At 41.4% G+C, this 27751-nt stretch overlaps 1 protein-coding gene across 1 annotated transcript in view; it reads right to left on the reverse strand.

Annotated features, from left to right (window-relative positions):
* Nucleotides 1-27751, reverse strand: part of LOC147747918 (rab GTPase-activating protein 1-like) — a 1062456-nt gene that overhangs the window by 683555 nt on the left and 351150 nt on the right. Inside the window, exons 5-7 of the mRNA XM_086926396.1 lie at nt 17861-18029; nt 5297-5510; nt 4376-4550 (exon numbers count right to left, since the gene is read on the reverse strand). Coding sequence (XP_086782522.1) covers nt 4376-4550; nt 5297-5510; nt 17861-18029 — 558 coding nt within the window. The remainder of the gene's footprint in view (nt 1-4375; nt 4551-5296; nt 5511-17860; nt 18030-27751) is intronic.

A 27751-nucleotide genomic window follows, 5' to 3' on the forward strand; every position in this document is an offset into this window, starting at 1 on the left:
CTGCCTTTAACTGGGTGCAGTGGGGGAGACTCTGGGAGGAAATGCTGCTCATGAGCATTGATTCATCTATCGTCCATTACCTAGCAGCAATGAACCACTGAGTTACAGGGAGAGTACGTTATGGAGCAGCTGGCGAGTTAGCCCCTCCAATAAAGATGGATTGTGGGGTCCGCCTGAGATGTGTACATTTTTATTCTGCTTATATATAAATGATTTACAAAGTAACATCAGAACTGGTAAAATAGATGCACCAACAGTAGGTAATAGGTCTCTACCGTCCCTAATATACGCTGATGATTGTATTTTAATGTCGAGGACTGGGGTGGGATTACAAAGGCTTTTAACCCCTTCGGTGCTCATGACGAGCTGAGCTCGTCATGACCACACCCATTTCCATTATGGCCCAGCACAGGAGAGGAATATCGATAGCAGCTATGGTGTTAACTGGTTTTAATGATTTTATGAGCGACCTTGGCCTAAAAACAAATATTGCAAAATTACTTGCAATGGTAATAGGTAAATCCCCAACAAAAACAAAAACTTTTTATATAAATAATGAAATATTGTCTCGGGTACCAACTTTTTCTTATTTAGGTATACTTTTTAATGAAAAAAATTAATGGACCCACCAAGTGGAGGCAAGGAGTGGAAGCTTTAACAAAAACGCAGAGGCCAGCATCAGATTTACAAAAAAATAGGCTCTCACCCAATTAAGCCATAATAGACATCTATAAAGCATGGACATGTGCCGTCGCTTTGTATGGAGCTGGAGTCTGGGGCTTTACTAATACCCCGGGGCTTCAGAGAGCAGAAAATGTGATGTTAAAACGCATATCGACATTACCTAAAAGCACTCCTGTCACTATGTGCCACAACGAATTAGGTGTAAGACCGCTGACTTTTTATACGCAATTAGCTCCCCTGAAGCTCTGGCATAACATATGGACCAAGGAGGAACCAGTCCTGAATTGTGATTTCAATTTAGATTGCTTGAAATTAGATTTTGTAAAAAAGACCCCCTTGTTATCTTATATTCACAAACAATTAGGGAAGCTGGGTCTGGAGGACTGTTTCAGCACTCCGGGTAACTTTCTGCAATCCCAAAAAATAATTTGAAAAGGGATTTTCTTCTTTATTTGAAGCATGTAAGAGATGGTAAAGAGATGGCAAAAAAAGGGTTGTAGAGCACTCAATATTAGTCAGCTCCCCAAAAATGTAACAGTACCTTTCTTTCTATTCCAATCAGGCTAAAATGTTTCACTTGATCAGATTCAGGATGGGCATTGCTCATCTACTGCTATCGTACCCATGTGATGCAAACTGCGATACTAAATTAGAAATGTGCCAATGTGATTCATTTTCTGCACAAAGCATTTCATGTTTTTTTGTAAATTATATTCTGGCCCGAGACGTACTTTTTTAAAACCATTACTAAGAATCTTAAATATTAGGAAGTGCCAATCTGCGCTACGTCACCTACTTCTTTTAAACAATGAATTTACTTGCCTAATGATTTGCAGGTATATCTTTCTGCAGTCCAGCTTCGTAAAATTGTTAAAAAAAATATTCCTGTGTTTTGATTTTGTCAAAGATGAATTTTATTATATATATTTATGCAATTCAAATGTTTTTTATTGCTCTTTTGTGGCTAAATTAGTCGAATAAAGATCTTTGAATGACTGACTGACTAATATGGTTTTAATTAACCTGCATTAAAGTTATTTTATGATTTATGTTACATACATTTTAACCATTAATATATTTACTTTTTAAAATACGAACAGGTACTCTGCTGACCGACTTTGTTATCTCACTTAAATTAAGTGGGATTGATTAGGTTTATGTTCCAATTAATCATTGACAAAAAACCCTTCTTGTAACCACATTTTTGAGAATGAAGAGGGAAAAGCTGAGCGTGTCGATGCTCCAAGTGATGTTCAAATAGCCTTTTACTAATAAACCCTGATTTCTTTTGAGTCCACATGATCTCCTAACATTACAACTGTGAAACTCTCAAGGTCTCCTACAAGGATTTGCTCCAATGAAGTTGACTATTCACATAACGTTGGTGCCATTGCCATATCAGGGCATGAAGACAGACAATATGGTATCTTACGCTGACCTATAAATCTATGAAGATATCGTTGATCATTTTATATTGTTCTATGTACCGAATATTGTAATTCTATTACAGTTTTATACAACAAACTCAGTAATACAAGAAGGTGAATTTAAATGCAGTGCACATGCCTTGAGCTTCAGTTCAGAAAATCTTTATTATTTAGACATTTGTATATGAAACAATAAACAGTGTTCTTATAGTGAACACATATGATGGTCCCTCATGGGCTGATGGTTTGAGCAGCTGGAGGCACAGAGGAGCAAACTGTGAGAGGAGCTTAGGCACCAGGGCTGTGTGAGAAGATTGGGCCCACAGATACTGTGAAGATCATGAGAAACAACACGGTTTGGCCAAAAGAGTCAATGGGCAAAACTGACTTAAGCGAAAAGAAAGCTGTGAGAAAGCAATAGAAAAACGTTTCGAAGGCCATCACCTACAGCAAAATACCCTCCCTTAGAACAGCAGTTTCTATAATGTGTTTTTCTATTTTCCAATTGAAACATTCTCTCCTAGGTATGCCCACTTTGCAGTGTATCTATTTGGGCCAGTCCACCACTCAGGAAGCTCCACTTTTTGGTAACTACTGGAGGACCCCTGTCCAGGGAAGGGCGTTTCTTCATTTTTGTGATCACAAATAAATAAATATCAATATATTCTTCCTAAATTACACATCTCTTTTTCCTTACACATATCGCATTGGATTGGCACATGTACAAACTCTGAACAGCTTGCAGACAGTGACATACATTGTGGAAAGCATGTGGACAGGGACAAACATGGTTGAGAGTTCGCTGACAGGATCAAAAATTATGGAGAGTCACAAACAGTGACAAACTTTGTGAAGAGCTTAGGCCCAAGGAAAGATAGGGCAAAGAGCTGAGCAGAGACAGACACAGTAAAAGTGCAAAGGGACATAGAGCGTGGAGAGCTTTGAGACAGGGAGTGAAGACTTTCTGCACATGAACAGAGTGTGAGAGACTGGATCACCTAGATAACATGAGGAAGATTGGAGCACATGATCAGTCAATACAAGGAGATGTTGGCAAATGGGTAGACTGTGTGACATGCGTGAAGAGAATATGCAATGTTATATTGCATGCGCTACAATGCATGCGATTACAACGGGGTCGTTGTAACGACTGCGTTGTTTCAACGGAAACCATTACATCGCAAGCCGTATCTATGACTTGCTGTAGGGGGCACGCTGGACTAAGGAATTGTATAATTTACTATTCTAACTCCAGTGTGTGCAACAGTAGGGAAGGTGTAGGAATAGTAAATTATTCTATTCCTTAGTTTAGCGCGCTCCCTACAGCAAGTCGTAGAAACGACTTGCGATTTAATGGTTTGCATTTTAACAACGCAGTCGTTGTAACAACTGCATTGTAATCGGATGCGTTGTGGTGCATGCAATGTAAACGCTGCTTCCCGCATAAAGACCAAAGATTAAAAAATCTTAGTAAGTATGTGGCAAGAAGAGAGATTATAGAGTTTAGGACAAATGGAGAGAGTAAGGAGTGTGTATCACATGAACAAACAGTGTTCAGAACTTCTGGCAAATAAAAAGTGTCAGAAGCTTACTATGATGGTTTAGTGTGTGGAGCAGAGTCTCAACAGCAGAGTGTGGGAAGGTGCTTATGAGACAATTTTGAGGCACATAAACGCACTTAAAAACGTGGGCCACAGTAACCTACAGTGCGGAACGCGAAGTGCATGGACTGTAAGTGAGAGGTGTTTTGAGGCAGAGTGTAAGGAGCTCAGGACACATCGCCAGAGAGCAAGGATGGCATCTGCAATGCTATAGATGTCCTCAGAATCCAGAAACACTCATTTTTGTCAACTCTAAAGGCAGGTAGAAGCCAAAGAAACCTGAGAAGATTGACTTCTTAGTATGAACTGATAGGTTTATAGCCATTCTCAATATGTTCCCTTTCTTTTGTCCATGTCTGAATAGAAATGTGTGACGGATTGGAGAAGATTTAAACAATACATACAGTGCACGCAATACAATAATCGCACCTACAACAGTTTTTTCACCTTTGCTTAAGGATAATAGCTATTGGTGGACCATATTAGAACCATATTATAAGAGAGTCAGCACTACAATGCTCCCAGCCTTATCAATGGGATAAGTATTAACTCTGATATTTTGTGCATGAAGAGCCCTGACAAGTTCCCATGTGGCCCATACAGGTACACAAGTTCCTTAAGCTGCCATTCCTGGAAGGATTATTTGGGAAATATCCAACTTACGGCTTCCTTAATCTCACAGCTGAAGACGTGGATCTGGAAATCTTCAGATCCCCGGTAGCTCTCGGTGAAGGCGAAGCAGTTGCCCTCTGGAGTCCCATCACACCCGCGGACACAAAACAACACCTTGTAGATGGGAAACGAGGCTACCTCCGCACCAGTGACCTGGTCGATGATCCTGCACATAGGGGAGAGCAGAGGAATAGATGAAGGAGGACCACAGAGGGTGGGAGGATAATCACAAGATAAGAAATACCATCAATGACCACCTTTAACAGAGAAGAAAAATACTCGAAGTGCTGGTCTGGAAAAAGATTAATTTAAATACTCCACCACAGGACATCTGAGACTTAATAGATATAATAAAACCCAAAACCTATTTAGCGAGTCGCAAAAAAATTGCAACTCGCTAAATAGGCTATGCACATGGCCAAATATGTTTTTGCATGCGCAAATGGGTTCGCAAACCCATTTGCACATGCAAAAGCAGGACGTACATCTGGCCTTCGGACATGTAATGGAGGCAAAATTGCTAATTAATCTAATTAAATGATCTGGAGTTTTAATACTGACCTGCTTTCTTTGGATAAATGCTACATATAAAAGTTAACATGTTTGTAGGTAATATATCCATGTGCTGTAGACATGCATGTTAACACATACAAATTGGTGTTTAATGCCCTAAAATGGAATTTCTGGGAAGTTTAAGTTAGGTGTTGCTCCACTGAAGTGAGAAAAGAGGATCACTGGACTTGGTGAAGTGATTTGGTACACCTGGTATCTGTCATATGAGTAACAGAAGTACCAGGCCATAACCTCCCCAAAGAGAAAACCTTTAACCAGGTACTTTGAAACTGCCGAGGGTGGGCTTATCAAATACCCTAGTCCCTGTGGCCATTATCATATGTACCCCTCGCAGCTCACCTGACTGAACCTTCTGGAACATTTGGCACATAGAGAGTGATGGCGAGAGGGGCCGAGCTCTGCGTCCTCATGGCTGCCATGGCCCGGAGCGCCTCCAATTCATTCCGCGGAGCAGAGACACCCATGCAGCCCAGATACATCAGCTTGTTGAATAAGACACTGTGCTCCTCAGGGGGATCATTGCAAGGAGAGGGGGGCCTGGGTGCTGAAATGTCTGAAAATATGACAGCAACAAGGGAAACATGTTACAGAAGTGCATACCAGACAGTTAACACACTGAATAACTCATGGTCAACACTGACAGTAATCTGTAAACATGTACACCAAGCATATCTACCAACCTGACAGGACCTTACGAGCAAATTACACACTAAACATGGCCTTCTATCTGATCTCACAGCATGTTAAAGACAGGCTATAAGTATCACACATTAGTTTCTATCCTCTGACCTCACAGTGCCTTACAGATAGGTTGCACGCTAAACAGCACCTTCTTTGGGGCGAAATGTCACTTTCTTTTATTTTGAAAAGCCCAGTCCTAACCAGTAAAAGCAATAGGAGTGCTGCACATCATCACTACACCAAATAAAGGAAGACCTACAAAAGAACAAAAATGCAATTAAAAATTCATATAAAACCTCTTTAAACAGGTAAATCAAGCTGAAATGGAGTTTACTGAAAGCCTTTTGTAACAGTACAAGGCTGCTAACAAGGTATAGCTCCAGTGGAAGACACTTCAAGAGTTATGGAGCAGTTGCCTTAAAAGGCTTGTTTTAACATTCTGCTCTCTCTTAAGCTAAGAGATGGCCAAATTCTATTGGGCAGTGCCCCGGGTAACCCTAGAGCCATCAGCCGAAGCTTACCTGCAACATATCAAAACTGCTAGACAGCCTTCAAAGGCACACAACCTATCTTAACAGTCTCCCGAAAATCATGTGGAAACCATTGCAGGTACAAAATAATAAGGATGATGTGATCAAATATGCCTACCAAGGGGAGGCGCGCGACGCGGCAAGCCAAGATGGCCGCACCTTGAGGAGCTCCGTGCCGACGAGCGGCGTTCGTGTAGAAAGGGCTGATTCCGCAACAGACTTTCGCGGTTAAAACAGCTGATATCGCCGTCGGAAGTGACCCTCCACCCATGGGTTTGCTTTCCTTTTGAATTATGGCTTTTTCAGCGACATAATCTGCCAATTGTTTTCCTGTGATTAGCGGCCGCCATTTTGTTTTCTGTTTTTTCTCCACGCAGCGTTTTTTTTCTTTCTCTCGCTGCTTCTCTTCCTCATATGCCATGGCTTTCTTTCCCTACACTACTACTCATTTTGGACCTTTTCCTCTCCTCTGGACTCAATATGTTCAATGGTGAAGCGCCCGACGTTTCTCCTTTGTGCTCTTTGCAATTTACCTCAGTTTTTTTACCTGCCATATGGATTTTGATTCTACTTGTGCTGTTACGTTAACTACTTTTTGCAGTTTTATTTGATTGCTACATTCTAATCACTGCTGTTGGTCACCTCATTCCATGGTCATTCTTTATTCATTTTAACTGGCTTCTCTGTGCTCCTCATTTCAACGCCTTTTCGCCCACATCCTCTGTCAGAGCATTTGTTCTTGACGGTTTGCTGCTCTGAATTCACTCCTTCTTGTCGCTGCTGCTGGGTGCTGTCGGCAATTGGCTCCTCCTTCGCCATTGTCTTGCCTTTCTGGTATTTTCAGATATAATGGAGCCCTCACACACCACTAAGATGCACGGTGCCGCTTCCGGTACACGCAAGGACCCTGCACCAACTGGCAAGCGTCTTAAGAAGGATCCTCCTTCTCCATCAAAATCTCCACCTCCTGTTACGCTTGAGGAAATCATGGAGGAACTTCGTCTCATTCGCCCATTTATGACAGAGACCGCTTCAACTCTTCAGAGAATGGAAGACAAGTGGTCCAGTCTGGATATGCGTCTGTCAGTGGTTGAGCAAAGGATAAGCGACGCTCAAGATGCTGCAGCCAGCGTTGCTAGCCTCACCAAGGAGATTAATCAACTTAAGAAGACCTCAGAAGATTTGGAAAACCGTAATCGACGTAATAACCTGCGTATTTATGGTGTTCCGGAAGGTTCCGAAGGTTCCGACATTATCCGATTTCTGAAGACTCATGTTCTTCCAATAACTGGTCTTCATAAGCACATGGATGTCAATATTCAAAGAGCACATCGTCTAAGACCAAGGAATTCTTCTTCTACGTCTAAGCCCAGGGGTATCATTGCCTATTTCCTCTTGTACTCAGACCTCATGACTATTCTCCATTCAGCTAAGCAACACAAACAGTTGATTTGGTCTGGTCACAAAATATTCCTTACTCAAGATGTTTCCAAACCTACTGCTGCTTGACGAAAGGAATTCCTGGACTTGAGACCTACGCTTCGAACGATGAACGCTAGATATGGTTTAATCCATCCCTGATTCTTCAAAGTAACTTATAAGGATAGATCTTATAGTTTTGACGACCCTGTGGATCTTCGGAACTTTATCCACACTTACAAGGATGATCCCCTGGACCTTGGCAAACCCTAGCCTCTCTGTTTTATGTTTGATACTCTGTAAATGGTCTGTATTTTGTCTGCTGTTATAAAGTTCTCTGTTCTCCCCTTTTGTCATACAGATTCCATCCTTGTAGTCTCTGTCATATATATTTTTCCCCGTGCTGCCATGATGTCTGTAATGTTCATCTCTCTTTGTCGCCATTCCTTCCTAACTGTTTGGTAAGTCCCTTTCACAGGTCCTATTTGGTTGCTGTTAGTCTTTAGATTCCCTTTTCTTTTCTCCTGTTGTATTTACCGTTTATGCAACCTAATTTTTGTTTCCGTCTCCAGCTCGTGCGGCTGTCTTGTTCTTCGCTGCTCCCCCTTTCATCCCAATGTGTTCTGTTCAAGTAACCTCCATGACTAAAGCCACCTGGCTTTTTGTCATCTTTCTTCTGATCTCTCTTTTCGGGGAATTTTGTCTCCCTATTTTCTACTCTATTCTATTCATCACCTCCAATCCTTTTTCCTCTATTCCTTTTCTTTCTCTTTTCTGGACTTCCCTCCTCCTATCATGCTCTACTCTTTCTTTAAGGCATTTTTCCTCTGATTTTGCTCCTTTCATATCCTTTTCCGTTTGCTATTCATTACCTGTTTCTCCTCTGTCTTCTCAAACTATCTACGAATTACTCACTCCTACTTCTTTCTCTATGGTGGTTATGGGTTCCAGTGTTTCATTTGTTACTTTCTTTCCAATAGCCTTTTTCCTTCCTCCCTGTTTTTTTGCCTCTTGCTTGCTCCTAACTATCCTAAATTCCTTCTTTCCTATTTTCTCATCTATTTTTCTGTGATTTCCAGAGATGAACGGTCTTCGTGTCATTTCCTGGAATGTTAAAGGACTCCGCAACCCTGTTAAGAAACAGCGGGTCCTATCTCATTTAGCAAGACTGAAATGTCAAGTTGCTCTGTTGCAAGAAACCCACCTTTTACTTAAAGACTTGCCTTCACTACGCAAACATTGGGTGGGCGAAATCTTCTGTTCCCCATCAGTAAACAACAAAAATTGTGTTATCATTTTGTTTCATAAATCGTTTTCTATTCAGTTAAATAATGAGTTTTCAGATACCAATGGTAGAAGGTTGTTTCTGGATGTAGTGGTTAACAATACGAATTTATCCTTCTGAAATGTTTATGGTCCCACTGGTGTAGATTTAACTTTCTGGAATGATTTTTCTATGCTTCTCTCCTCGCATGCTACTGCTGATTTAATTGTTGGTGGTGAGTGTAATCAACGAATGGATCCTTTTTTGGATCGTAAGTCTCAAACTAGATATATTTCCAACAAGATGCAAAAGTCCTTTTACAAAGCTATATCTTCCAGAAGCCTAATCGACTCTTGGAGGATGTCTCACCCCGATACCTTGGAATTTTCCTTTTTTTCTCTCGTACATGCATCACACTCCCGCATAGATTATATCTTTCTCACTCAGCACACCTTCCAATTTATGGCTAACTCTGAAATTGGCTCTATCCTTATTTCAGACCATGCCCCTGTTGTCCTCGATATTGAACTCCGCTCACCTATCCCCCGTTCCCGGCGCTGGCGCTTCAATAATTCCCTTCTTCTAGATTCCCAATTCAATGAGCAAGTCACTCTTTTCATGGAGTAATTTTTTCAAGATAACCTCGATTTGGCCTCTCGATTTCACTTCATTTGGGATGCTTTCAAAGCAGCGGCTAGAGGTTTTATTATCGACTTTGTCTCTTGTAAAAAAAAACAAGCCCTTTCCCAATCCTCCCTCCTCAAACAAATAAAGGAATTAGAGCATATTTTTTTACCTCCAAATCTGCAGATACACTTTCTTCCCTCATCAAAGCAAAAATACAGTACAATAAACAATCTTGGGATGCGGCATGTAATAACCGTCTTAAATTCAATTCTAAAATGTACGGTGGGCGTAACAAAGCCGGTAAATCTTTTGCGAATTATCTTAAAATTAAGAAGCAAAAGTCCAAAATAGCTGTTATTACTGACGTTCACGGGAATCGGCATTCCACCGATGATAATATCCTAGATTGCTTTGTTCAGTACTATTCCTCTTTATATACACCTGAATCAACACCGTCCTTTGCTCAAATTGACTCCTTTTTCCAATCTATTCCCAAATCTCTGGACGCCCTTGTTGATTTCTCCTCCCTTGATGCACCCATTTCTGAAAAGAGATTCTTCCTGCCATTACTCTCTTACCTAAAGATAAATCGCCCAGCCCTGATGGCTTTACTGTTCGTTTCTATTTTCACTTTAAGAATATTTTACTACCTCATCTATTCTCATTGATTACTAATTTTCTTTCTATGGGAGAATCCAAAGGTTCTTTTACGCAAGCAATGTTATGCCTACTCCCAAAGAAAGCTAAAGATCCATCTCTCTGCAAAAATTACCGGCCTATTTCATTAATTAATACAGATTGTAAAATATACGCAAAAATGTTAGCTTCCCGATTAAATATTGTTATTCCTGACTTCCTTAACATTTATCAATCTGGTTTTGTCAAGGGTAGATCCATCACGGATAATTCCAGAACTCTCCTCAATATTATTCACCTTGCTTCTAAAATGAATTCTCCACTTGCCGCTATCACCCTTGATGCTGAAAAAGCATTTGACATAGTCAGCTGGGACTTCATGTTCGGTGGCACGGATTTAGTCCTCACATTAATAAATGTATTCATTTACTATATTCTGCTCCCTCCACCTCCATTTGGGTTAATGGTGTTCAATCTTCCTATTTTCCTTTGCATAGAGGTACTAGGCAAGGCTGTCCCCTATCCCTTCTTCTTTTCATTTTGGCTTTAGAACCCTTTGTTGAAAAAATACGACGCTCCACATCCTACACTGGTTTTGTTTATAAGAACATCAATATTAAATTCACTGCTTAAGCAGACGATATCTTACTTTATATCTCTAACACTGATACATCTCTACCTGCTCTCTTCTCCTTAAAACATGAATACTCCTCAGTTTCTGGATATAAGTTGAATGTCGACAAATCTGAAGTGTTACTCCTCAATAAATTATGTCTCCCTCATATGTTTCAAGGTTCTGGTTTCGAATGGAACCCTAAATCAATTAAATGTTTGTGCATATTTTATGCTAATACTATTAAAGAAACTATTAAAATAAATCACAAAGACATTCTTTCTAAGCTTTCATCACTTATAGACCGCTGGTCTCCGTTATTCTTATCTTGGTGGGGTAGATTAGCAACTATTAGGATGATGCTTCTCCCTATTTTTTATTTCTATCTTTCTATGCTTCTTCCCATCTCTCTACCCATTTACTTTTTTACTCTCATCAAATCGCATTCTCATTCGGTTCTTATGGAATAATCGCAAATCTAGGTTCTCTCTCTCTCTCTTGCCTTCAACAACCAAAGAATTTGGGTGGGGCAAACTTTCCTAATCTTACCCGTTTTCACTCCTCCTTTACCTTAAAACAAATATGGCCCTTTCTGGCAGATTCATCCCCTCTTCCTGTCACAGCTTGGAGTGCAATAGAACTGACTCAGTTTTCACCTTTGTCTTTTCTGCATGCAGCCCATTTGTCTCTGCTCCCCAAACGATTCCTCACACCCATTTTCAAGCATTCAAGGGCGCTCGCCCTATCTATATTTCGTTCTTCCTTTTCCCAAGCACGTCTTCATTCTCTCACCCCGTTATGGTATAATCAATCTCTAAAGATCAACAATAAAGCACTCTTTTGGAAGGAATGGATTGACAAAGGCATCATAGTTTTGGATAAGCTTTTCACTGATGATTCATTGTTGGATTTCTCTTATATTCGTTCATCTTATAATTTATCTAACACATACTCTTCCCAATACCCAGCGCTCAAACTAGCTCTAACCTCCTTCATATCTCAACGCAATTCCCTACCTGACATTGATCCATCTGATTCCCCTCCACGAGATTTCACAATTCCTCTCAAAGCTGCTGTCATTTACAAGATTTTTTCCCGTTCTGCCCCAGATCGTCCCAAATCTAAACCTGAGCTTGCATGGGAAAGAGACTTGTCGCAGGAATTTTCTTTCCCTATCTGGGATTCCATTTGGTCTCAAATTCACACTGTATCTCGCTCAGCTAGTACCACACAGACTTTATATTTCTTTTATAATCGTGTTTTCCTTACCCCTTCCTATTTATTTAAATTCAAATCTTCAGAATCCAGTCGCTGTTGGTCCTGCTCTCACGCTGATAGTGATCTTTTTCACATGTTTTTTCATTGTCCATTGGTCAAATCCCTCTGGTACCGAATATGGTCCAAGTCAAACGATATTATTGGCTCAAACCACACTTTTGATATTGTTCATATTTTCCTAGGTGGTTCCTCCCCCATTTGTAATGTTTCATACAATGTTTGTAAATTTATTTATAGCTATTTCTTTGCAGGTTTTTACTACGAACTGGAAGGATACTTCAAAAATTTCTTACAATGCATGGTGGATTTTGATATGTCATCATCATAGACTTGATCGTGCCTATGCTACTACTACCCCCCTTTTGATCAAAAAGGATTTGTTATGATTACCTTTAACTGATTTCCTTTCCAGACATGTACCTTAATCTGTATTTATAGTTTATGAATTGTTTGCTTCTTTCTCTCCCCCTCTCTCCTTTTCTCACCTTTCACAAAAAAATTTAAAAAACAAAAAGCATTTTCTCTTAGTATAATTTCTTATTACTCCCTTTTTGGGATTTTTTTTTTATTTCACCTTTAAATTTTATATCCTTATGGACCTTTTTTTCTTTTTTACCGCTTGTGATATTGTAATGATGTTTTTACATGGTATATTTGATTCAATAAAGCTTTCTAAACTTCAAAAAAATGCCTACCATACAACAAAGAGGCCACAGAATGAAGCACTGCCTTATAAGTGTGCAATGTAGAAGTAGACAACCCACTAAAACACTGCAGTGATCAAACCTAGAAAAAACTAAAGATTGATATTGGTGCACAAGTAATCAGGCAGTAAAAAGGTCATCCTTCTGCAAAGCAAAAAGTTGAAAATGACGAGGACAAACAGATATGGCAAATGTTTGAGAAATAAGACGCAAAATGAACAGCAAAGGTTGAACAGAAAGCGTTGATTGCGATCAGGAGGAATATAAAACATTAAGGGAATGGCAAACCATAGCTTTTGACTTTATGGAAGCAGTCACTCTGGCACTAGATACAGCTAACGTCTACAGCGTTAGAGGCAATTGAGTGTTGATTTCATAATGGTTGATGGAAACCCAGGAAGCATAGCCCCACAACCCCCCATGTAGATGCTGAACAATATAGGAGCCATCATCGACCCCCTTAGGGACTTTGCTGATCATGTAGGGAGCCATGGGAACCTATCAGGATGAAATGGGTTTGACTGAAGAGGAAGGAAGACAATCTCTGCAGGGCTGAGTTGGGAAGCAGCGGCAAGTGATGGACAGTCCCCGGAGCAACAGAGAGATCTAGCAGGCTTATGGCATCATCCACCATCATCATTGTGGCCATCTCTGAACCACAACAGTGAACATCCAAATGATGGGACCATAAAACTATTGAGAGGTAAGAGGGACTGAGTCGAATGGTGAATTACCCATTACTCAGCACTTTCCATAATTTATTACGGGGTTTAACAAACAGTGTGCGAAAAGAAGGACCACAACTCTTTGCACCAGCTGTCCCATTCAAGAACTATTTTGATTTTCTTGACTGTTCAAATTGTTATGGTATCTCCAGATGGCCTCTAATGCAAGGGATCACCCTACAGGGACTTCAGTCCTCATCCGTTGAGCCAGGACAAAGAAAATCACCATGCTCTATGATGAGGCAACTAGAGAGTATCAGTGATTAATTATTTTTGGGGGTTCTGAGCACTGTATCCAGAGCAAGGTGCACTGACACACCTACGTAAAGTCCAGTAGCTCCTTGTATAGGGGACCATGTTTCCCTCAAGATGAGTGTATAAGGGCCCTCAAAACGTTTTTCATGAGCGTGCTCCCCGGAAGGTCATAATGGTGGATATGTGTCAGTCAGTAAAATAACAAGACTAAGGGCCACATGTATCAAGTTTTTTCCCGGTAGCAAACAAGCTCATTCATGCAAATGAGCCGAGTTGTGACTGCAAAAAAGCATTTTCGTATGTATCAAACCCAAACTGCTATTCTGTAGCATGTTACTGAATCACAATTTTAGTTTGCGACCAAATACTGATTCGGGATTTGGAAGGGGAGTCCCTTCCAAATACCGAATCGGAATGGTATGTATTAATGTTTTGCGACCGAACTCTGGTGGCAAAACATTAATAATTTACCAAGTACTAAAGTGTAATGGTAATGCATTCGCAAATTGAAAAGGGTCCACTGGAGACCCTTTCCATTTATGAATATAAAAAAAAGTTTAAGAGAAGGAAGTGGTCCACATCCCATTTTCCTTGAAGGAAAATGGGTTGCATTAAAAAAAAAAAAATTATTTAAAAGCAATCACTGACATGGTGGTCTGCTGACCTCAGCAGGCCACCATCCCTGTGATGGTGCTGATTTCTAATGGGTCGCAAATTGTGACCTACCTCATTAATATGCATGAAGTAGGTTGATTTGTGACTCACTAGGAATCGCTAAATGAAACTGTATGAGTTTCATGTATTAGGAATAGATATTTATTAATTACAATTCACAGAAAATCGCAATTAGGTAATCGCTATTCCTAATACTGATACATCTGGCCCTAGATCCATTCACCCTTCCTATTACCTACTTCACAGCCTGGGAGGATACTCAAAACCTCCCATGCATTCGGCTACTCCAGGAGAGTCAACAAAAAAGTCCTCAAGACCAGACAGCAGCCACCCCTTTAGCAATTTCTTATGATCGGTATGCAGCAATCCAACATCAAGTGCCACTACCTCCATTTTGTGTTACAATGCCTCCTCAGTGTCATGATTTGCTGTCATTTTCTTGTCCGTGAGAGCCTCCAGATCCATCTCAGCCTCTGTGTGGGATTTCCACTTACCAGAAGCCACGTTACTACATTGCTGTGCAGAGGTTTGTTCCGTTTAATGTACACCATCGCCCACGGCTTGGATTTTGGCGGCACCTACACTGCACCCACCAAATGCCAGGCCATCAGGGGACTTCGTCACCCCCAGGAGGGGAAAGACAGATGTTGCGTTCTCTTACCTGGCAATGAAACAGGGATCTAACCTCCACATGTTAGAAGCAGTTGTGTTTGTATGACCCTAGCTCATCCGGGCGACACTTGGGCCCTTCCTTGTAGCATGTTCTCCTGGTGCAACAATAATCCCTTGAATTCAGCCGCTGGGTCAGTAGAGTCTGATCTCCTTTGGTCTAGCACGCCCATCCTCAAGTCTCTTTCTAGCGCAGCAGAATCAGCCCAGCCCATGATTTCCAGTAACTCTTCTAGTTCACACAAGGGTGGCATTAAACTCAGGCAAACAATAGGGCCGTCCTTCCCGACCTAGTTGGCAGCCCCACGGTAGGTCAGCTTACGGCACCACACCAGCGCAAACCAGTTCTCTCCTGTTCGTGTGAACCCACGAAGAGGCACAAAGCGCCCCTCCACCTTTATCTGAGCTGAAGGGCCTTTCTTCTGGACCCAGGCTTCAAGCGTTTTGCCTCTCATTCAGTCTTGTCACTTTGTGGGCTACACTTCCACTTAGGGAGGGGTCATGTCTCCTCACCTTTATTGAGGGTCGCAGGCTGCCACACTTCACCAACTACTGACCGTGCTCGCCCCTCTAGGCCCATCCTGGAATCAGGCCAATCATCTCCACTCCACAAGGACAGGCTCCACTGGTATGGTCTCTACTGCACAACTTAGCGCTGTAGTACTCTACTTAGCGCCATCTTGGACTCTGCCTCAAACCCCGCCCTTGCACATAGCTCTCAGAATCCTTCTCGGGGCAGGCCACTGCCCATACACCAGTACTTGCAGGCTCACCAAGGGCTTCAGTGTCCCTCTGGGAGCCCAAAGCATCAAAGGACCATCAGGATTCTGTTGCCTCCAGGGACTACAAACAGAATCCCTGACATCTGAAGTGGCAGTGTCCTATTATAGTGGACTTTTGGACATCGGTATTCTGGGCTGTGGTCGAGGTGACTGGCTCCCCTGTCCCCAAGGCACCTTGGTGGCTATCCTGGGTTGTGTTAAGAGTGTCCTAGCTGGAGCACGGAAACTTGCTGCAATCTTGCGCCTGCTGGCTAAACACAGAGTGGCTATGTGCCGGGGGCAAAGACCCTCCCCCAGTTTAAAAAACGGCTATGATATACAGCCTACTGCCAAGGGCAACTCCGAACTTGTTCCAAACCGCTCTAGACCTGAAGACTAGGCTGCTGGGGCAGAACTGGGATGCTGACGCTTCAGTATCCGTAATCCAAGTGGCCAGTGGTGACCCACCCTGCAGAGCTCGGAACCAGAGGATGCGGTGGGCCCAGCATATTCTCTATTGCAGTGAGGTGGTCTAATGGGGTGGGGAGCGCCACCCTCTCAATGGAAGTTGGACGATCAGTGGGAAGTGGAATAATTGTAGAACCTGGGACCGATATTACACATTATATTTGTTAATGTTGGCGTATACGGTTACCGGCTGTCTGGGAGTACGTTAATGTTCACTTGTATGCAATGTTATTATGCTTAAAATCTCAATAAAAAATTACTCTGCTGACATGATGACAATTTAATTACTAGCTTATGACCTTTTTATTTAAGCAGTGCTTGCTGTCTGGATGCCTTAGTCTGTCAAAAAAGAACAGTGATATTCCCAAAACTCTCTTGTGAGCTTATTCATTTCCCTTTGCTGTCATGGTAAAAAGTTGAAATTGATATGTAGATGTTTTTGTTCAGAAAGTAAAGACGTCCAAACACAGACACTTTCTAAAAGATGCAATGAAAATATTCTAATCTAATGCAAGCTTCTTCAATTAGTAGCTCGAGAGCATCTGGCAGCTCTCAGCTCTCCAGCTACTTTTAAGTAGCTCTCCTCTGTTCAGGCTAGCCCATTAAATTAGAAGCTTTTGCTTCGTTGAATTAATATATGTGTACTAAAATTGGAAAGCTTGTATATTGGACCAAAATGTGTGCGTTTTCATAACTCGTTAGCTGATGTTTGGTTGAATGTCCAAAATATTTAAAGCTGGTATTTGAATAATAAATCATGCAGCCTGTGGGAAGACTTATTACCAGTATTACCTTGGTGTCAAGGGTTTTGAAGCTGTGGTTGTTATGTATTCTTCATATAGAGGCATTCAAAATGGCAGCCTTTTTTGCATTACCAATGGCAAACCAGCACCAAGGTGATCACTGCTGGTAATCTTGTATTTCGTGTAATGTTGTCTGATATGGTTGCTATTATGCCACTAATAATATTAGTATCTCCTGATGATTTTAATTGAACAAAAGTAGTTCTTACTTCAGAAAAGGTTGGAGACCCCTGATCTAAAGTATCTTCCATGCAAGATTTTCTTGTGCATGCCTTTCCAGTTCAAACCCAACAATGCAAACTTCATTTCCTCTTCTTTAAGAGGACAGCTTAACCCTGCGTAAGGATTCTGTTTAGCAAATGGTTTTTCCCCCACTTCCTACATTGTTACAGCCCAAACGTTTTCTTCATTGTGAGATTTTCATTTTTATAACAGCTAGGGGTAACACAAAGTGAATCATTATGCACCAAACTCTTTGTCAATGCTATCTAGTTAGATGCCAAAGGGTTAAAAAACTTGTTGCACCATGAACGTATTTTTATGGTACATCTGACCTACTTTTCCACACTGTAAAATTGTGTCATTATTTACTAGCTACACAAAAAAACCTGAATTTAGTTATTATGTTGCAGGCCAGTTTTTATAGTATGAAAGTGATTAGCTAGCAATAACCCATCAAGCAGAAATGCAAACCTGGCCAGGAATCAGCTTATTCACACTATAGGGAAGGACCACCACCAACCTCTTGTAATTTAATTAGAACAGGTAATCTCACATATTTATCGTAAACTATACCTGCACCAGATGGGTCCAGCACCAGATGCAGAGGGTGATTCCTGGCATGAGTTAAGGGAAGATCTCCCAGGGACACATCGGACGTCTCGCTTGAGTTCAGACCCTTCTCGTTATCGTTCAGGATCTCCTCCATTGCTTTTTCTAACTGTTCATCCCCATTAGACATGATCTGAAAAATACATAGTAAACATCGGTCATTCTTTTTAGAATTCGTTAGAAAACAAGTGAAGACACAGCTTCCACAAGAAAAGTAGGGCATCTTAAATTACCAGCCCCAAATATACAGACAGGATACACTGCATCCACAGGAGAGCCCTGAGAGCCTAGAGCTTTTACCTCAAGGTGAATGGTACAGAGCTACAACCTCCCACTCAAAGTCCTGAGCACCCAAGTAACAGTAAAATGTCCTGCGATCCACAGCTGACTCTTCCTTCCCAGATCCTTGCTAGACTTTAAACCCTGCTACCGGTGTAATCACATGACGGCAGGAGAATTTCTCCTAAGTACAATGGCCACACATGAAAAATGAGTAACTACACTTCAGAGGGCACCAAGCTACATTTAAAGGGAAAGTTACTCCTTTACAAAAAATAGTTTCAACCACCAATGCAACCTCCACCTTTTATTTTCACGAGATACATTCAAATCAGTGGTTTTCAAAGATGCTAGCGGTCTACTGCAAAAAGCCCGAATTACGCCCTCTGCGGTTTTTATCCTGATGTCCTACACTTGATACCTTGGAGCAATAACCACATCCTGCTCCTTGGAATACTTCCTCAAGGGAGGGAACAATACAGTCAGAGCTACACCCAGGGATATACAGGACATTAAGAAGAGAACGTAAAATAGGATCCTTTTTGCTGAAGAGACATATCATCACAAACCTTTAAGGACTTTGGCAATTACAAAACAGTAAAAAATATGAAAGATGAGCCTGCAGATAAAAAACAGCGACGGAACAAGGTTAGGTGCACTTTATTAGGATCGGGCTTCCTTCTTCTGGTTAAGTCCAGCAAGTAAGAATTCTGGGCAATTTGTATCCTGTTAAACATCTCAAATCTCTTTTAGAAATATAGAAGACCCAAAAACAGCATTAACCTTTTAAAAAAAGTGCTACAACAGAAAGTATGTGGCGCACTTTTCAAATCAACTTCCTTCAATTTGGGGTGAGGTGGAATTTTCTGTACACAAACAATCATGTGTAATTTCAATTTTGTGCAGTCTTTTTTACCAAGCCCATATTTGTGTCTGCAGAAGACTGTACGGGGCAGAAAATGTGTCACATCAACTAGGTGCCATGGCCTCAAGATTTTTTTCTGCTGTAACCAGAGACCTGATGGTGTCTCGTGTGATTTTTCTATGCAAGGTATGCCCTCGCTGAGACAAATCCCTCACGATAGCAGCAAAGACACCAGCATTCCGAATAATAAGTGTCATTTGAGGGGATATTAAATATATTACATCCACCCCTAATTCCATACACAACTGTGCAAGCCATTGCAGGACAGGCAGGAGAGGAAGGTCAAGAGCAGGAGAGGGAAATAGATATGATGTGGAATGGAGAAGATCCGGACAAAAAATGAAAAGGGGTATTTGTGCTCTGCCACTACAATGCAGAAAATCAATCTGGTCATATAATATTAAATAACAATCTTCATGTAACTGAGTGTAGACCCCATGCCAATGCCAGAAGCAACCTGCACTCCTGGGGACACTCAAGAGGCGCACTGTGGGCCACAGTAGGGGAGGCGTGGAACGGTCCACTGTGATCGGCTCCCTAATCCGGAAAAAAGCTACATTCAAGCGGTTCTTCTGGAGGAGGGTTCAGCTTTCAAGTTTCGAATTGCTTCCTATTAAGCGTGTTTCAGCCCTTACGACTGCTTAAAAGGAGTATACATTTCTGCCAATCTTAATCGGGTTGATAAGAAGGAAGAGGTTGCTATGAGATAAGGGACCTGTACAGTGTCACCCTAGAATACTTACATTAATGTACTCATTAAAACTTGAAAACTTCAATTTATTCTTGAAATCCAAGTATTGGACTTAAAACAAATGTGCATGTGTGTTTATGCCGTGTACACAAAATGGGTAGCATTTTAATATGGTCCTGTATTGCCATAAAGGGGTTCCATTCATTGGCATGAGTTTATTTGTATTTCGCTTAAAGCATAATCTCTTTGCATTACTCTCATTAGCAGCCTGAGCTCTTGCACTTTGGGTTTTTGCCAAGAATGGAGGTGCACAAAAATGAACAAGCTCTATGAGCGAACGTGCATTGTTTTTTGTTTTCGCTGTGTGTTCAGCATTCGGTTCTCCGTAATGAGGTAAATTAATCTGTGTCTTTCAGTGATTGCTTCTGATCACAGTGTGAGCCCTGGTAGCAAGACGTTGTTTAGCTCTTGAGTAAAGGCCAGCCAAGATAAAAAAAACTTGAGTAAAGGGGAGAGGAGGAAGCCTATATTACTTTTTAATCTTTCTGGCCAATGGCTCATTTGTTTTTTGCTGCGGTCTTATCTGTTTGTGGTCTGGCCTACCTGCTGCATCGGCTCAGCAACTCATGTGTATCTTTAGGTTGGGCTGTCCCAAGGATACACAAGACAACCAGAAGCAAATGGAAGGATATACTCATACGTATGTCCACCCTATACTGCCATGAATCAGCACCATGAGCATCAGCTACTCTTAAACAGACAAATGGTATCCGCAGTCTGTTACGTCTGCTAAAGCTACCCATCTGGCCATGTCCTACTACCTTTACCAAGCATGCGAATTTATCAGTGATGGCCGGTGCAGATCAGATAGCAGTGGGGTGGTGGGTGGGGGGAGTCGACAGCACAAGGTAAGTGCTTTTCTTTTCTTTTTACTTTATTTTCCCTCGTCGTCGTCTTTCGACTCCCGCCCGAACCCCTGCCGCTCTTACATGCACCGACCTATCACTGAAATGTATCACACATATGCGCACTGACAGATCTGTACGTTTGTGCTGGACTTCGGCAATGAAAAATAGAAAAAGTGATGGGTGGAATGCTTAAATTAATCTCAACAACTGGTATTAACTCAGGGTCACATTGCAGTCCATTTCTATTTAGTCCACCATGCCACTTCAGGTTAGACTTAGTCATATGCAAATCAGTTTTGGTCTTGCTCCAATAGGAACAGTCCAGCACGAACTGCCAAGCCTGGTCCTCTCTGAACAAAAAACACAAGCAACCCAGGACCGACATCGGTCTATTTGGGCCTCTTCACACAAATGCAGTTTGGATCCAGTGGCACAGTGAGGGATGTGGATTTGGATGGAGAGGAAGAGGGGTACGTAGGATATTTCTTTTGGTTGTTATGCTCTCTGTTAAACTAGTACCCTTTCTGTTTTTAGATATCTGACCCAACTTTAGGCTAAAGCGTGTTTATTACATTTTTGGAGGACTTTAGATTTAATTGCTGAGTGGGGTCAGTAAAAGGGAGGTCTATCAAGTGCCACAAAGTACTTTGATGGTTTTTTAAATATCAAACTGAATAAAGTTATTCAATAACAGTGCCAGAAAGTAAATTACACACCCTAATTTGTTATGATCTGCACTCGTTATTCCTCTGATCTGGTCAGCACTTAACTTCTTTAGATTGCCTGTGCAGAGCCTTAGCCAAGCCTAATAAATAAGAAGAGATCTGACCAATCGGCATGTATAGGGTTAAGAATACTGATGAAGTGAGGTTTGCAAATAAGTAAATCAAGGGTGGCCTCTTTGGTGTGTGCAGGAGAGCTGTAATGTAGTACTAGCTATTCTATTAGAGGACAGATTTGAGTTGCCTGGGGTAAGTCTGTTGTTTTTTTCCAACAAAGTTACAAATCTCTGAAAAAGATGTCCTTATAGGTTTATAGAAGCAGAGTTGTCAGTAGGTTGGTAAGTTCTTTTAGAAAGAGGTTATTCTCACCAGAAAACATAAGTTCCATAGATAACCACTTTATCTTCAGAAGACGACTCAAGAGTTGGCTCTTCCCCCACATAACCAACATACTCAAGCATGAATACACAGCATATCCCTGAATGTAAGCATTTATTTGGACTATAGATATGTACCTACATATATGTATTGCTTTGTATGAACATATATAATTATGTTTTTAAATATATAGCTGTACGTTAGTTCTGCTTAACAAATGTTCATGTTACTTGTGTGTTAGCATGTATATAGGTGGCTGCAAAAAAAGTTAATCTTTTATCATAACTATTTATCTATAATTGCGTCACTATTAAATTACCACAAAAAAATCTAAAAGTACAGCAACACTTGAAAGTCTGCATTTATTAAATGCAACTTAAATCTACATATATACCTTCCATGCACTTACCTATCTTTAGATGTATTACGTTGCTTCTAATTCAGCATATCCAAAGCACATCCCTATATCTTACCCTATATCTCTTGTAATATATCCTCTACCTCCACTCTGACTCATCTTAAACCTCATTCTACTTCTCTTTCCCATGCACTACCCTATTTCTCACCTTATACTTCTCTCAATATATCCTCTACCTCCACTCTCTCACTCATCCCAAACCCCATTCCACTACTATGATCCCCAAAATAACCCTTTCTAGACTCTCTCCTACTCTACCCCTCCTTGCATCATCTCATACCTCTTACTATTCAGATCTCTCAAACAAACCTTTCTAAACCCTTCTCTTTGACTCTACCCCATTCACCTCCCCTTTACTCATCCCAAAACTCCTCCCACTGCTATGAACTAAAGAAATAAGAAAACAAAAATAAACCCTTCCCTCTTCTATCCCTCCGCTATTCCTTTTCAATCCAAATAACACATCCACTGTTCAAATTAATTTCCTATTCCCCTATACTAATTCCCCACTAATCCTGTCTGGTTTCCGGAGTAGCGTGCTTCCTACCAAAAAGCGCTTCACCATCTCATCAGGGGTAGCAAGCGCTATATAAATGCAAACCCTTCACTCCTCTATACCTCCACTATCCTTTTCAATTGAAATAACAGGCTAACATGTCCACCGCTTAGATTAATTTCATATTTCCCTATACTAATTCACCACTAATCCTTTTTGCGTTCAAGAGTATTGTGCTCCTTGCCGAAAAAGTGTTTAATCGCCTCGTCAGGGGTAGTAAGAGCTATACAAATGCAATTACAATAACTTATTTATGTTTTAGCCTTAGAGGGTGGTATATCAATATCTACAGGAAGAAATTGGGGCGGGGGTCCTGGCTGGGAGGGTATTGTACCAGTGAGCAGGATAACTCGCACCCCCTTGAAGCTACGCCCACGGGCATGGGTACTGGTATAGCCGAACACAATTCGATTCTATTCCATGGACCTCAGACTGTGTCATGCACGTAAGAGAGTGGGACATTGGATTGGGTGTCAAGTTCTTTATTTTATTCCGCAACAGACAAGCATTGGTGCAAATCTCCTTCGTCTTGTTCAACATGGACAATCTGCACTTATTTCCTTTATAACAGATTCGGAAGTCATTTAAACAGTTTTTCACAAGTGTGAATGTTTATCATTTACATTACCAGTTTACCTGTCCATTTAAAACACTGTCAGGTACTCAGAACCTGCACTTCTTCACCCAGCAGCAAATAGGGCCTCGGGAACAAGTCGTACCTGCGCTTCTATATTTTCATTTCATGCACTGAGCAGAGTAATATCACTTTTAATTAATGTTACTGTTCTATTTTACCACCCTTCAAATAAAAACGGTGCACACGTCGGTGAAATACCGGACTACGTGACACTTTTAATTAAAGGCTGTCTTCTCAGGCGGAACCTAGGAAGAGTAACTTCAACAACATAACACCAAGCTAGCGAGGCATTCAGCGATGTGGCAGAGTGCAAGGGCCCTTCATGCAGAAAATACTGCAGCGTGTACACTAGGTGGCGATGCAGGACTGAGGAAGAAAAAGAAAGGCGCCCAGGGACCAGAAAGCTACTTCAAACCGTAGCTCATATTTACCTACGATATTTTGTAGGTGTGCCGAAAACTCATAGCTTCGCATTTTCTGCCGTTGCTTAAGAGGTATTTCATAGTTTTAACCCGTCTTTTCTCAGATAAGCAAAACTTGAAGCAACGGGTGTGGTTTGTACAGGCCTTTAGCGCGGGTGCTGCATGCAATAGGTGATCGATTTATTTTACCTGGATATGCTGCAGAACATCAAAAGCTAACCAACCAGGAGGTGAACAATTAAAATTGTTCGATTTTGTTTCCGGTTGCCAGAATGTGGGCCTACTTCGCGGTACAAGCAAAAATCGTGAAAACCAAGAGGGCAATATTAATTAGCCCAACAGGTTCACGAAAAAAGATGACCTTTTGGACTCCGAGATCATGATTGTAGAACACTCTGAGTCAGCTTTTCCTAATATTTCTAGCACAGACATAACTTCAACTAATGGGACCTCTTTATGGGCCCGATTCTTAAAGTCAGAAATTTACTCTGAGGATTTCCTCCTATATCAAATTAATTTCGGACTATTGGGACCTCAAGGGGATTCCAGGAGTAGCCCAGGAAGCGGCAGCAATCCATTTTACAGAAGTGGTTCCGCTTTGTGAATTCCAAGTTATGTTATGTTATGTTATGTTATGTTATGTTATGTTATGTTATGTTATGTTATGTTATGTTATGTTATGTTACTGGCATTTATTGTGCGCACAGCTGTTCCAGCAAAGGAGCGTCCCAGTTCATTCCACGCCAAGGCATTTTTGCATGGACGAGTACTTTGCAGGAGTGCAAATGCACTAAAAAAAAATGTTATTTATATTTTTCCATGGGAAAAACATTTTTCTCTATTAAGAAACGCTTTCCCCACAGATGCATCAATTTTGGGGGGTGTTACCTTTCTTTTCCTATGCTGTAAACACATTTACTCCTGTCTATGAATGGAGTAAAACTTCAACTGTATTCACCATGAGGTTTGCGAAAACCGACACACTCACAAATGTGTGGGTGTTAGCCTCAATCAAACGTCAATCTCCAAACCCCAATGAGCACATTTGCTCACAAGCACGCAGGTGTAAGGGTATGTGGAAGTAAATCAATTTGCAAGTGTAAATTCATGTTTTGTGTGTATTAAATGCACATATTGAACCTAATGTGATGGGTGCACATATAGCACCGTTGTGAATCTTTATCCAAGGGCTTCTCTAACCTGGACCCAAGGACTCCAACGGAGGCTGCAAGTACCACCCCGCAAGGTTGCTTTTACCCCCAATCTATGTGGTTCCGGAAAAGCTAAACTGCCACCAAAGAAAGAAAATGTCTCTGCAACGCAGTCACAAATGGATGAACATGAAACACCGAAAATGCAATGCTCTTATGACTGAATTTCTTAGACCCACTTCTAAAGTTAATCTTTAAAACAATTTTAGTAGATCTAAGCTATCAAGAGAATCAGCATCACTCTTAATTTTACTAACAGACTCACTAAAACCTTCTCAGACTCTGTTCTTCAAGATCTCTACTAACGACAATCCTCCGGTTTGCCATGCCCAAAAAGGTGGTTGGGCTTTATCGTTTCTAGGTCTTAGATCCTGGAATTTACTCTTTTTCCCCTGTTCTCTAGATAAATGCCCTTTCCTCATCTCTACCGATGCCATTCTTTAGTACAAGGAAGCCCTTGTCAAAGTAACAGTATGCACTATATATAAGAAAGTACCCCGCCATACATTGTAAGGATCCTGTAAGTCACCACCATAGTGCCAACACTCAGTTCCTTTATACAGACATGGAACTCGAAGTAACTCTTAAGATCCATATAATGTCAGGCATCAGGTATTTCATTCATTATGATATACGATCACACAATCACCCTTCCCACATACCACCTAAATCCTTGGTGTGTTGCTCTTTTATATGAAAGAGATAGGATGTTTGGAAACATGAAGAATAAATGGAGAATCCCTAATGAAAAAGAGCAAGTTATGGACCTTCTATAATGCTCTTTCTTGTGTATAAACAACAATGGAGGAGTACCCCCTAGATGCAATGTATACAGTTAAGGGATTTCCTCTGTATCTAAAGCATAAAGCTTAGGTTAGCAATAAGTGTCCCAACCTTTAACCGGACAATAATTGTCTTTTTGAGAAGACCCCTCACTCACCAACCTAGTTGGTGACATGCTTCATCATCGGGGTCCCACCCCATAAGCCGAATGCCTATGGGGTGTGCTGCGACACCTGGTTACAGTGGAGCGGGTTCTTTTGTTTTTTTATATGTGAGAAAAAGAATTGTGAAAAGTGTGTTAAAAAGGGACAAAGCTACTCACTGCAAAGATTTTATTCTTGAGTGATTTGTCCCTATTAAAAATTATCGTGTGGCACCAGTGCCTACTTAGGAAGGCTGTGGTGTCTCAAAACGTGTGGTATATCTAAAAATAGCGTAGTGTGCTATGTGTGGTTTAAAATTTAGGTCTACATGTTTCAACCATTTCAAAAAGATTCTATTGGTTTTCTTCAGGACCGTGTTTTTGAACAGGGTGGTCCGCACACGCTAAGGCGCGTCCAGCCCTCGTCCAATTTGAAGACCACAAATTATGGTCTTGTTAAAAAAGTGGTGTTTTATCCTGGATCAGGAAAAAACCTGTGAAGAAAAAACATATAAAGGGTTGGGTTGTACCGGGTAAGACAATACAGAGGTACACACTTAGTGAATAGGTGAGCTTAGTGGATTCACCAGAGCTGCAGTGGTAAAAAAACCTAAGGTTCAGGTCGTACCAGTGGTCTGTCTTTGATAAACGACAGTTGTGCCCAGGCAGTGTTTACCGCATTTGTGACGTGTTGGGCTAGGCTGTTTTGTTCATCAACTGGTTCTGTGCTAAACGATCTGTATCGTAGGCTGGTGGTAAACATACTGTGGGGGAGGGGAGACAGGGGGAGAGCGATCACAACCATTCACGCAGCAGACACACAACATGCTGAGGCATACCCATTGGTGTGCGTCCAAAATATTTCAGTGCTTTAGAGGTGCCGCATGCGTTTGTATAGTTTGTACTATGCAATTAGTACTAGCGTTGCTTACACGTGAAGCGTTAGAGTATGGCTTCATGGGCAGCGGGAGTTCCAAGACGGCAAGTGTCCGTCGCCTGGAACCATGTAGTAAATAAAAAACACTCCGTTAAGATCGTGCCTCGTGTTAGAGGCGTTTCGGGCAGAAAAGCACGACAGCGTCGCACTTAGTTTCATACACCACTTACTTGCGGCTTCTGCTCGTCTCTCTTTCAAACCTACTTGGTTTCCTCTCTGTCCTGCCCCTTGGAGTAAACCGGAATGGAGACGCCGTACAGAAGTAAGCAGATTGCTACTTCCTGGTAGGGCGTGGCTAAGGTCAGAGGTTTACCGCGGACCAATGGGAGCGCGGTTCGGGGGCGGGAGGCAGATGACGCTTTCTGTAGCTTCTGCTTAGAGCGGTTGTCAAGACGACCATTTAGCTGAAAGCGAGTGCAAAAATGAATGCTAAAAACGGGGATTTAGAGCTGCTTTTGGAACATAGGAGTTCTTTTGAAACGATGCTTGTTTTTATTGGGCCAGTATTTTCTTTTTCTTTATAACAACGGGCCCACAGGGCTCAATGAGGAAAATGAAAAGGTATTCTAATGTGGCAATGATCAGGGAGATATAATAGGTGCCTGGGACTACACCTAAACCCTGATGTTGTTAGTGTGCCTCAAAACGCAAGGAATAATTTACAGTGTGTCTCAAAACACAAAGAAAAGTGGGAAAATTAACCCATTACAGAGTGCCATGGGATATTGTCATTCAAACCGGTCATATGCGTTGCCAGTCTGTAGACCCATCGCTGCTCCTTCTCAAAAAGGCGTTGGCTCAGGTTTATACCAGATCTCACTTGCTCAATGATTGTCCATTGGATCT

This window comes from Lissotriton vulgaris, chromosome 1_1, assembly GCF_964263255.1.
Source record: "Lissotriton vulgaris chromosome 1_1, aLisVul1.2, whole genome shotgun sequence".
In the NCBI taxonomy this organism is placed as follows: domain Eukaryota; kingdom Metazoa; phylum Chordata; class Amphibia; order Caudata; family Salamandridae; genus Lissotriton; species Lissotriton vulgaris.